Source organism: Hyperolius riggenbachi, chromosome 6, assembly GCF_040937935.1.
Source record: "Hyperolius riggenbachi isolate aHypRig1 chromosome 6, aHypRig1.pri, whole genome shotgun sequence".
Lineage (NCBI taxonomy): Eukaryota > Metazoa > Chordata > Amphibia > Anura > Hyperoliidae > Hyperolius > Hyperolius riggenbachi.
In genome coordinates, this window is record NC_090651.1 from 22,881,818 (window position 1) to 22,894,130 (window position 12,313).

At 48.5% G+C, this 12,313-nt stretch overlaps 2 protein-coding genes across 3 annotated transcripts in view; both read right to left on the reverse strand.

Moving 5' to 3' along the window:
- Positions 1-12,313, reverse strand: part of YIPF1 (Yip1 domain family member 1) — a 118,921-nt gene that overhangs the window by 102,291 nt on the left and 4,317 nt on the right. The window lies entirely within an intron of this gene.
- IFT25 (intraflagellar transport 25) overlaps positions 1-12,313 on the reverse strand; it is a 39,537-nt gene that overhangs the window by 26,196 nt on the left and 1,028 nt on the right. Inside the window, exons 2-3 of one of the 2 annotated variants that reach the window (XM_068238998.1) lie at positions 10,618-10,724; positions 128-196 (exon numbers count right to left, since the gene is read on the reverse strand). The exons of the other annotated variant lie outside the window; for it this stretch is intronic. Coding sequence (XP_068095099.1) covers positions 128-196; positions 10,618-10,724 — 176 coding nt within the window. The remainder of the gene's footprint in view (positions 1-127; positions 197-10,617; positions 10,725-12,313) is intronic. 2 annotated transcript variants of the gene reach the window in all.

Here is a 12,313-nt window from a genome sequence, read left to right on the forward strand (position 1 = left end):
TTAAGGTTTGTCTGAGGTAATTTACTTAGTGAATACTAAATAACAGTAAAAACAGTAATCAGAATCATTATAAATTCAGGAGATAAGTTTAGTGAATTGTGGCCAATGTTCACAAATCCTCACTTACCTCGTTCAACGCAGCGCTCAAAGTTCGTAGGTTCTTTGGATGTGCTCGTTTCAATACGTAAGTTTCTTACTAGACAATAACAAACACAAAAACACAACGGCAGGAAAAATGAGGCAGGGGAAAGAGTGAAGTGTGATTCATTCGTATATCATATCTACGTCTGAAGATTCATATAACCTATCAGTACTACACAAGTCACTTTTTTAAAGGGGCACTATGGCGAAAAACTGTAAAATGTAAAATATGTGCAAACAGAGACAAATAAAAAGTACATTTTTTTTCCCCAGAGTAAAATGAGCCATAAATTACTTTTCTCCTACGTTGCTGCCACTTACAGCAGGTACTAGAAATCTGACAGAAGCGACAAGTTTTGGACTAGTCCATCTCTTCATAGGGGATTCTCAGCAAGTCTTTTATTCTTTGTAAAAATAATCCCTAAAAAGGATTTATGCAATGATGCTGGCCAGCCTCCCTGCTCGCTGCACAGTTTTTTGGCAGTTGGACAGAGCAACTGCCGTTCACTAGGTGCTTTTGAAAATAAATAAATCCCTGAAAATCCCTCTGTGAAGAGATGGACTAGTCCCAACCTGTCACTTCTGTCAGATTTCTACTACCTACTATAAGTGACAGCAACATAGGAGAAAAGTAATGTATGGTTCAATTTACTCTGGAAACAAAACGTACTTCTTATTTGTTTATGTTTGCACATATTTTAAAACTTACAGTTGTTCGCCATAGTGCCCCTTTAATTTCATGCTGCAAAAAAAAAAAAAAAAAAAAAAAGCCTTCCATTCCAATTGCAACTGCAGTGCGGGCACAGGACGTCTGCGGGGGACTGGTAGAATCCGCAGGCAAGTTAAACTTTTTTTTTGGGGGGGGGGGGGGGGGTGCTTCAGTACTTCTTTAATTTAGCTAGTTCAGCCCCCTAGCACTCTCAAGAATAGCGGTATGGCCCTTGGCCTAAAAAGTTTTGACTCCCCTGCCATAGAGGATCGCAAGGAGCACATACTGAACAGAGACAAAACTGGTCTGTGAGGTGTGTGGAAGAGGTCACCTTATTTAAACTGGAAGAACTTTTCCTGGATGGGAATGGGTGGAGGCCTTTAACACCACTTATCATTCACACGCAATCCGGTTTAACGCAGGTCGGGCAACCTGATCGATTACCATCTGCATAATGAGTCTCGTGGTGCCAAGGCGAGGCCATTATGCTTATTGTGTATGGAGTAACCTTCCCGTATGTACAGATTTGCCTAATCTAAATCACTGGAAGCTAGATTTGATACCTGGCATAAGTAACTTAATTATCCATACTTTTTCATGTCTAGCCATTCTTTTATTGTTTGCACATAAACTCAAGATCACAAATTGTATGTATAGGGGCGCGGGCACAGGACGTCTGCGGGGGACCGGAGGATCATTGAGTACCAGCGCAGGCACAGGACGTCTGCGGGGGCCCGGAGGATCATTGAGTACCAGGACAGGCACATGACGTCTGTGGGGCACCGGAGGATCATAGAGTACCAGGACGTCTGCGGGGGACCGGAGGATCATTGAGTACCAGCGCAGGCACAGGACGTCTGCGGGGGACCGGAGGATCATTGAGTACCAGCGCAGGCACAGGACGTCTGCGGGGGACCGGAGGATCATTGAGTACCAGCGCAGGCACAGGACGTCTGCGGGGGCCCGGAGGATCATTGAGTACCAGGACAGGCACATGACGTCTGTGGGGCACCGGAGGATCATAGAGTACCAGGACGTCTGCGGGGGACCGGAGGATCATTGAGTACCAGCGCGGGCACAGGACATCTGCCGGGGACCGGAGGATCATTGAGTACCAGCGCGGGCACAGGACGTCTGCGGGGGCCCGGAGGATCATTGAGTACCAGGACAGGCACATGACGTCTGTGGGGCACCGGAGGATCATAGAGTACCAGGACGTCTGCGGGGGACCGGAGGATCATTGAGTACCAGCGCGGGCACAGGACGTCTGCCGGGGCCCGGAGGATCATTGAGTACCAGGACAGGCACATGACGTCTGTGGGGCACCGGAGGATCATTGAGTACCAGGACAGGCACATGACGTCTGTGGGGCACCGGAGGATCATTGAGTACCAGGACAGGCACAGGACGTCTGCGGGGGCCCGGAGGATCATTGAGTACCAGCGCGGGCACAGGACGTCTGCGGGGGCCCGGAGGATCATTGAGTACCAGGACAGGCACATTACGTCTGTGGGGCACCGGAGGATCATTGAGTACCAGAACAGGCACAGGACGACTGCGGGGGCCCGGAGGATCATTGAGTACCAGGACAGGCACATGACGTCTGCGGAGGACCGGAGGATCATTGAGTACCAGGACAGGCACATGACGTCTGCAGGGGCCCGGAGGATCATTGAGTACCAGGACAGGCACATGACGTCTGCGGGGGATCGGTAGAAGCCCCAGATAAGTTAAACCTATTTTTTGGGGGGGGGGGGGGGGGGGGGGAGGGGCGCGCGCTACAGTACTCCTTTAACCACTTCCAGACCTTTTTTCCCCCTTATGGACCACAACAGTTTTGACATTTTAGCTATGCCCCTATTTAATCATCAATAACGTTATCCCTACTTATGACACCTGAATGAAATATATATTGTTTTTTTTTCAAGACGAACTAGGCTTTCATTGTATGGCATTTTTTCCCGCAAACAATTTTATTTTCTGTGCATTTTAATAGGAAAAAAAACATTATTTCTCAGTTTTACCAATTACAGTTTAAAAATAAAAAGCGCTATCCTACCTAATAAAACCTAACTGTCCCTGCGTACACTCCTGTCCCTGTGCCCTTGAGTCCGTGCTTTTTTGCTACTGTGCATGTGCTCAGCACGGACAGCCGTTGGGACAGGAAGACGGGGCCAGAGAGCCGGAGTGTGCACGAGTGCGGCGGACGGGTGGGCGTGCATGTGCACTTATATGCGGCGGTATCACTTACCTAGAGCCTGTTTTTGAATGAGCTTAGGTAAACTAGTAGTAAATTAAAAAAAGACAAATTTTGTTTGGCTATTTTTACTGTTTATCAGAAAACTTAAATTACGTTCCTGTCACGATTTATGGTAAAGATATTTGATTCTGAAATAATTTTACAGTGTGTATTTTTCACTATGAACTAAGAACATAAAAGTATTATTAATGGTAAAAATCATTCTTATTGGCTCAGGGAACATATATTCCTGTTCACCAATTAGTGCTGCAGCAGATAGTGCCAGAGGTGTGCACAGAAGCAAACCCAATCGTGCACAGCTGCGCTTTAGCTACACGACTTACTATATCTACGTCCTTGTGGCTTAGATGAGGTCACAGAGGACAAAGATATACAGTATTGGTGGAAAAAGTGGTTAAAACATAGTTTTTGCTGATTGCCATTACATACACTATGCCTGTGACATTTTGTCAAATGAAACATTTTCACAGGAAATAACCCCTATATAATCCCTATATCGTGTGCAGTTAGCATGTTCCTTTCAGCATGCAGTCGTAGTGTTACTGGCACAGTGGCAGCTGCTAATCAGTGGCTGCTACTGCTACAGTGGTGGCTGCTAATCAGTGGCTGCTACTGCTACAGTGGTGGCTGCTAATCAGTGGCTGCTACTGCTACAGTGGTGGCTGCTAATCAGTGGCTGCTACTGCTACAGTGGTGGCTGCTAATCAGTGGCTGCTACTGCTACAGTGGTGGCTGCTAATCAGTGGCTGCTACTCCTACAGTGGTGGCTGCTAATCAGTGGCTGCTACTGCTACAGTGGTGGCTGCTAATCAGTGGCTGCTACTGCTACAGTGGTGGCTGCTAATCAGTGGCTGCTACTGCTACAGTGGTGGCTGCTAATCAGTGGCTGCTACTGCTACAGTGGTGGCTGCTAATCAGTGGCTACTACTCCTACAGTGGTAGCAGATAACCTACAGGCGAACAAAGGGGGAGGCAGAGGGTGAACACGACGTAGCCCCTGCATGTGGCACCACAGCTACGGTTTGTGAGCCGCATGGAATTAACAACTGTAGAGAGCTTTGGGGGCCACCAGAAAAGGCTTAGTGGGCCGCATTTGGCCCCCGGGCTGGACTTTAGACATGCCTACTCTAAGGAGTGTCCCTTCCAGTCAATCATATAAAGACCATATATTTGCATGGACACCTCCTCTAACATGATCTAGGCTCCAATTGGTGGACATAAATTATTAAGCATGGTTAATTTGGGATGCCAGTAAGTACCGATCCGCTATGTCAAGTCTGTGATGGTGTATTCATCTGAGCTGCTTAAACCTAACTCCATCCATTCTAAAGCCCTTTCCTGCTGCTTACACCCTAACCTCCTCCCATCCTAAACCTTCTTCCTGACACCCAACCCTAACTGGGCCGCAGGGCAGTATTCCAATATGATAATAATCCCAAACACACCTCCAAGACAGCCACTCCCTTGCTAAAGAAACTAAGGATATGGTGCTGAGACTGGCCAAGCAGGTCTTCAGACCCTAATTCCATTGAAGAACAACTGTAGCATGAGGGCCTATGGAGGCTGCCATATGTCTTTCCTTTTAAACAATACAGTTGCCTGGCAGTCCTGCTGGACTATTTGGCTGCAGTAGTGTCTGAATCACACCAGAAACAAGCATGCAGCTAATCTTGTCAGTTCTGACAGTGTGAGAAACACCTGATCTGCTGCATGCTTGTTCAGGGTCTATGGCAAAAAGTATTAGAAGCAGAGGATCAGCAGGATAGCCAGGTAACTGGTATTTCTTAAAGAGAACCCGAGGTGGGGTTCTGACAATGCTATCTGCATACAGAGGCTGGGTCTGCCTATACTGCCCAGCCTCTGTTGCTATCCAGATCCCCCCTAAGCTCTGTAATGCCCCATAAATCACAGCAGCGCTGTGCAGGCTGTGTTTACCTCTGTACTGTCAGTCTTGGCTGCTTCCCCGCCTCCTGCATAGCTCCAGTGCCCGCCCGCATCCCTTCCCTCCAATCAGCGGGGAGGGAAGGGACGTGGGCGGGCACTGGAGCTATCCAGGAGACGGGGGAGCACGCAGTGTGACACTACAGAGGTAAACACAGCCCGCCGCGACACGCTGTGTGTCGACAGCACAGCTGTGATTTATGGGGGATAGCAGAGCGCAGGGGGGATTGAAATAGCAACAGAGGCTGGGCAGTATAGGCAGACCAAGCCTCTGTATGTGGATAGCATTGTCAGAACCCCACCTCGGGTTCTCTTTAAAAGGAAACAAATGTTGCAGCCTCTATATACCTCTCGCTACAGTTGTCCTTTAAGCATCTGTGGGGCATCCTAAAATGGAAGGTGGAGGAGCGCAAGGTCTCTAACATCCACCAGCTTCGTCACGGAGGAGGGGAAGAGGACTCCAGTGGCAACCTGTGACACTCTAGTGAACGAGGCGGCTAATTTTGTCGCAAAGCTGCGCCAATGATTTTGGTGCCGTCATGGACTGTAATGTGAATTATGGCTAAAGCAGCGCTCAGTGACTAATCAGGGTGTCAGCAATTGCCGGGGTTTAAATTAGAAAGCGAGGCGATTCGGTTGGTGCACAAATTACGTGTGTGCGTGCGCCATTCCCAAACTACACTCTGTGTTTTAAACTATGAAACAGAGCAGAGCTAATGACCCTTTGAACTTTCCTGCATTAAAACCTTCAACAAACAAGAAACAGTGAAAGATAGGTTGAGACAAGTGCTTCAGAAAACAGCACTGTCGCCAACCAAGGAGCTCAGTTAGAGATGCTATTTTGCATAGATAACAACTGACGTTTAACTCTTCCTGTACTGGAAACAATATGAGACTCATATCTGTACTAATAATGTTCTATTTCTTAGCTGTACTACACATACAAATCATTATATCAGAAGTTTATTTTCACTTCAGTTTCCCTTTAATATGTCTTATTTAAGATTGTTACTGTACAAAGTACCCCTTGACTAATATACATTTCGTATATAAATGTCTTTAACCTCCTGGGCGTTACGCATGTCGGAGGGTTTGCAGCCAGGAGTCCCCCATTCAAATTTTAAGCGATTGGATAGTTCTAATATCTTCAGCTAGCACTAGGCTAGCTAGCAGTGGTGGCCGGTATCCTTAGATTACGTTTGATCCCCCCCGATCGCCGCTAAATACATTACCCGCCTGGATCCAGCGATCATTGCAGCCTCCCCGGACAGCTCCGATCTTCTCTATGGGGAGGATCGAACATGACATCATGCGCAGACCTGATCCTCCCCATAGAGAGACCGGAGCTGCGCCGGGAGGCTGCGCGATCGCTGGATCCAGGCGGGTAATGTATTTAGCGGCGTTCGGGGTGGGGGGGATCAAATGTAATCTAAGGATGCGACCACCACTGCTAGCTAGCCTAGTGCTAGCTGAAGATATTAGAACTATCCGATCGCTTAAAATTATAATGGGGGACTACTGGGGACAGCCGGCGTTATGCCCAACACAGTATTGGGCATAGCGCTAAGGAGGTTAAAGTGTACCAGAGCTCAGGATAAGAAAAAGATTTATGCATACCTGGGGCTTCCTCCAGCCCCATCCGCTCGGATCGCTCCCAAGTCGCCGTCCTCCGCTGCCCACAGCTCCAGGAACCGGGTCCCCGCAGCTCCGTCAGTTGGAGCCAGTCTGACGTAAGAGAAGTGCGCCCTCTACGTATCTCTCCAGCAGGGAGCGATCCATGCGGATGGGGCTGGAGGAAGCCCCAGGTATGCATACATCTTTTTTTTATCCTGAGCTCTGAGTCCTTTTAAAGCTTTTAATAAACTAGGAATACTTATTTAGGTTTATAAAGGACTGATTTTTTTTTTTAAATCTCAAAACTATTTCATGCACCCCCTTCAGAAGTACGTCTTGGGGTAACAAGGCTCTACAGCAGGGGTCTCAAACTCAATTTACCTGGGGGGCCGCAGGAGGCAAAGTCAGGATGAGGCTGGGCCGCATAAGGGATTTCACAATCTTGGCGCATCGCCGCCTCTGCCCGCCCCTCTCACTCTTCCTTCACAAAGAGGGGCGGGGAGAGGCGGAGATCCGTGCGGCGATTGACGTCAGGACAGGAGTGGCAGAGCTGAAGCTGAAAGCTCTGCCCCTTCCAGGAAATGCTGGCGGATTGCCTCCCGGGCGATTTGGGGGCTCTGCAACCCTCATTTAGCGGCGGGGATGCGGCGGATTACTTGGGAGCACTGAAGCGAACTATAAGGAAGCTTTTGCCGGCGAGGGCCACAAAATATTGTATCGAGGGCCGCAAATGGCCCGCGGGCCTCGAGTTTGAGACCCCTGGTCTACAGGAATGAGCTCGGTCTGCTGGCACAGGTATGGCTGGTCAATGTAGTGCACACACAGCAATTACTTTTACACAGTCATGTACTGTTGTGTGCAAAGCCTGAACATAAACCTGTCCCTAGAGGGAAGGATAATGAATGACCGGATCACAATCTTGCACCCAGAAGCAAGTGTGTGAAGACAAATGATGGTAAAGACTGTGCTGCCATCTTGTGGAAATACCATGTTACTGTACAATAACAAAGTCCCAAGATCCAAAGTCCAAGTCCCTACAACCATCTAAACACAGCTTATTAGCAGAGCAAGACGGCAAACAAATGATTTCTCTCCAAGTGATTAACTACCCGATTATGCTCGGATTTCAACAGAAAGCACTTAGGAAACGACTTAAAATGAACCTGAAGTGAGCGGGATATGAAGGCTGCCATATTTATTTCCTTTTAAACAATACTAGTTGCCTGGAATCCTGCTGATCATCCTGGCATCAGTAATGTCTGAATCACAGACCTGAAATAAGCATGCAGCTCATCTTGTCAGATTTTTGTTAGAAACACCCGATATGCTGCATTCTTGTTCAGGGTCTATGGCTAAAAGTATTACATACCTCCCAACATTTGAAGATGTGAAAGAGGGACACTTAAGCCATGCCCCCTGTGCGGCCTTAAAGTGACTCTGTAACAAAAATTACAACGTTTTTTCTACCATCCTACAAGTTCCTAAACCTATTCTAATGTGATCTGGCTTGCTGCAGCTCTTTCTACTATAACCATCTCTGTAATAAATCAATGTATCTTTCCCCTGTCAGACTTGTCGGCCTGTGTCTGGAAGGCTGCCAAGTTCTTCAGTGTTGAACTGTTCCTCTATGCACACTCCAGTGTGTGTTTTATTTACATAAGCCAGCAGCTTCTCTGCTATCTTATCAGTGATAGAAGAGAGCTGGATAAAAATCCTCCTCTGGAGGCTGTGAAAGGAGCTGGTCTGTCACATACTAATGAATTAACGACATAGGCAGAGCTGTCTGCAGGAAGCCTGTAATGTTCAGTGCATGAGAGAAGCTGGGGACAGAAGGTAAACACACACAAGTGATCTTTCGAGATTCAGAAGTAAGGCTGTATACAGCCTGCTTGTGTATGGATGTATTTTCTATGTGTGGACATACTGTACATCAACCTACTTCCTGTTTTGGTGGCCATTTTGTTTGTTTATAAACAAACTTTTTAAAACAGTTTTTGACTACTTTTAATGCGGCGGGGAGCGGTGAAATTGTGACAGAGGGTAATAGGAGATGTCCCCTAACGTACTGGTATGTTTACTTTTGTGCGATTTTAACAATACAGATTCTCTTTAAGCCACACCCCTGCTTTTGCAGGAGGGTGACAATGGGAGGAAAGAGTTTGTGGAGGAGGGTGCCAGTGGGTGGGAGAGGGTGACACTGGGTGGAAAGGGGGGTGCCAGTGGGTGGGGAAGGAAGGTGCCAGTGGGTAAGAGGAGGGTGTTAGTGGAAAGTGGAGGGTGTCAGTGGGCAGAGAGGAGGGTGCCAGTGGGCAGGGAGGAGGGTGACACTGGGTAGGAGGAGGGTGACACTGGGTAGGAGGAGGGTACCTGTGGGTGGAAAGGAGGGTGCCACTGGGTGGGGGAGAAAGGTGCCAGTGGGTAGGATGAGGGTGTCAGTGGGTAGAATGAGGGGGACAGTGGGTAGGAGGAGGGTGCCAGTGGGCAGGAGGAGGGTGACACTGGGTGGGGAGGAGGGTGCCAGTGGGTGGGAAGGAAGGTGCTAGTGGGTAGAGGGGTTGTCAGTGGAGGGGGGAGAATGCCCGTGGGTGGGGAGAAGGGTGCCACTGGATGGGGGAGAAAGGTGCCACTGGGTAGGAGGAGGGTGTCAATGGGTAGGAAGAAGGGGACAGTGGGTAGGAGGAAGGGGACAGTGGACAAAGAGGAGGGTGACACTGGGTGGGGAGGAGGGAGCCAAAGGTTGGGGAGGAAGGTGCCTCTGTGTGGGGAGGAGATTGCCCTGGGAAGAGAAGAGATGAAAGAAATGATCGAGGCGCCAGCCGCGCCAATAAGGGATGCAGGAGCCGGCTTCATTCCTCGCTCCCTCCCTCTGAATGCCCCCACCTGCTGTGAATGTGTGTCCCCCTGTATGCAGAGTTTGCGCAGCGGAGCGGGCAGTCCTCTTATCGTTGATCCATGCGCACGGGCAACTGGAGTCTCTCTGCTTCCTGTTTACTATGATGTCACAGGAAGCAGATTGAAGACGGATGCCGGTACGCATGGATCAATGGTAAGATGACTGCCTGCTCCGCTGTGCAAACTCTGCATACAGGGGGACACACATTCACAGCAGGTAGGGGCCATTCAGAGGCAGGGAGCGAGGAATGAAGCCGCCTCCTGCATCCCTTATTGGCACCTCGATCATTTTTTTCTGTCTCCACACTGCCCAGCTGGGATACAAGGGGGGGGGGGACCTGGGATAGCGGGAGAGCCCCCCCAAATCGGGTCAGTCCCGATGGATTCGGGACGGTTGGGGGGCATGGTAGTAGAGGCAGAGGATCAGCAGGACCGCCAGGCAATGTGCAAGGTTTGAAATAAATATGTCAGCCTTTATATTCCTCTTACTTCAAGATCGCTTTAAAAATGACAGAGAGATCCATTCCCCGTCCCCTCCATTCTGAATATTTATCCAATTGTTATCAACTTCCTAATCACTTCCTGTTGCTTCTGGATTGGACTGACTGAGAGCTGATGCACACCTAGAGTGCTTCTTAGTGCTTTTAAAAGTGCTTGGCTAATGTTTCTCTATGGAATGGATCACCAGAGCAATGTCTTTTTTCCCAAAACGCAAACACGGGTCCTGCAGCATTACTGTGGCGATTCAGCCTCAATGCTAAGTATAGGAAAGTGGAAAATCGCTCTGAAAAGCGCTAGATCAGATTATAAAACAACAAAAAAAAAAACTACACAAAAACGCTCCAAAAATCACTAGGTATAAATAGAAAATCGCTAGGCACATGCCTAGAATCGCCTTGAAAAAACACTTCTAAAAGCGTGGAGCGTTTGCGATTACGCTGGCGCTTTTAGGTGTGCACTGGCCCTGACTCCTGATTTCCACATTAACCTTTCCACCCTGGTAAAAGTGGTTCTGATAATGCCGGTTACAGCTGTGAAGTTTGCATGTGCGCAGAATTACTTTGTGAGCTCTCAATGGTGATTTTGCCAATTTTGTGCAGAGTATTCAGACTGATGATGAATTCCTGAGGGAACATCCCTGTTGTGGCCCAGAAGGTCTCCGGATTCCTGGAGAGAAAATAAAGAGAGAATCTCTATAAGTATAGTCCAAAGAGCCTGCAGATTGTTACGGCAAATTGAAGAGTACTGTAGTGAAAAAAAACATAATTCATAAAATTGATTATTTTTTTTAATAAAATATTCATTTATAAATTATTGAGTCAGTGTTTTCCCATTGTAAAATCTTTCATCTTCCCGATTTATATTCTGAAGTTTATCACTGGAGGTGACATCTTTAGTCCTGTCAGGTGATCTCTGCAGAATGTTCGTTACTGAGAGTTCTATGCACACAGGGAGATACTGCTTGCTTGGCAGCTGGAAAAAACCGTTATTTCCCACGATGCAATGAGGTTCAAAGACTGCAAACTGTCAGGACACGGTCATGACATCACACTGTGGGAGGGATTTTACCACAATAACAGCCATACAGACCCCCCTGATTATCTATTTGAGAAAAGCAATAGATTTCTCATGGGAAAGGAGGTATCAGCTACTGATTGGGATGAAGCTCAATCCTTGGTTAATGTTTCTTTTTAAACTAGTACTCCAGCAAATGAGTTGGAAAGGCTGAGATCCTTTATATAGATTTTATTGGTGTTTGTTGCTCTGGCACAAGTGATCACAGTGATGTACAGCATGCAAGGAAATGCAGCAGATTTGACCCGGATTCAGGCAAAGTGGAAACAGGCCTGCAACCTAGGTTGGGGGTGGTTAGGGTTAGGTATGGGCAGGGGTTAGGTATTGGAAGTGGGTGGTTAGGCATCGGCCGGGGGGGGGGGGGGGGGGGTTGGTTTTAGTTAGGCATTGGATGGGAGAGTAGTTAGGGTTAGTCATTGGCAGGGGAAGTAGTTAGGGTTAGGCTTTGGCATGGGGAGTAGTTAGGATTAGGCATTGGCAGGGGGAGTAGTTAGGCATCAGGGTGGGGTGGTTAGGGTTAGGTACCGTATGGGGGTAGTTAGGGTTAGGCATGGGGGTAGTTAGGGTTAGGCAGGGGGTAGTTAGGGTTAGGCAGGGGGTAGTTAGGGTTAGGCAGGGGGGTAGTTAGGTTTAGGCATTGGCAGGGGGAGTAGTTAGGCATCAGGGTGGGGTGGTTAGGGTTAGGTATGGGGGTAGTTAGGGTTAGGCATGGGGGTAGTTAGGGTTAGACAGGGGGGTAGTTAGGGTTAGGCATCGAAAGGGGGCGGCTGCAGGTTTAGGTTAGGGTGAGGCATTGGCAGGGGGAGTAGTTAGGATTAGGCATTGGCAGGGGGAGTAGTTAGGCATCAGGGTGGGGTGGTTAGGGTTTGGTATGGGGGGTAATTAGGGTTAGGCATGGGGGTAGTTAGGGTTAGGTAGGGGGTAGTTAGGGTTAGGCATCGACTGGGGGGGGGGGGGCTGCTAGTTTAGGTTAGGGCGAGGCATTGGCAGAGGGAGTAGTTAGGATTAGGCATTGGCAGGGGGAGTAGTTAGGCATCAGGGTGGGGTGGTTAGGGTTAGGTATGGAAAGGGTGGAGGTTAGGCTTAAGCTGGCCACTAACTGTCCAATTTCTAGCGAAAAATCGTTCGATCGATCAGAAATTCTGATCGGATTGGTTGTAAATAATCTCAGTTGATGGGCA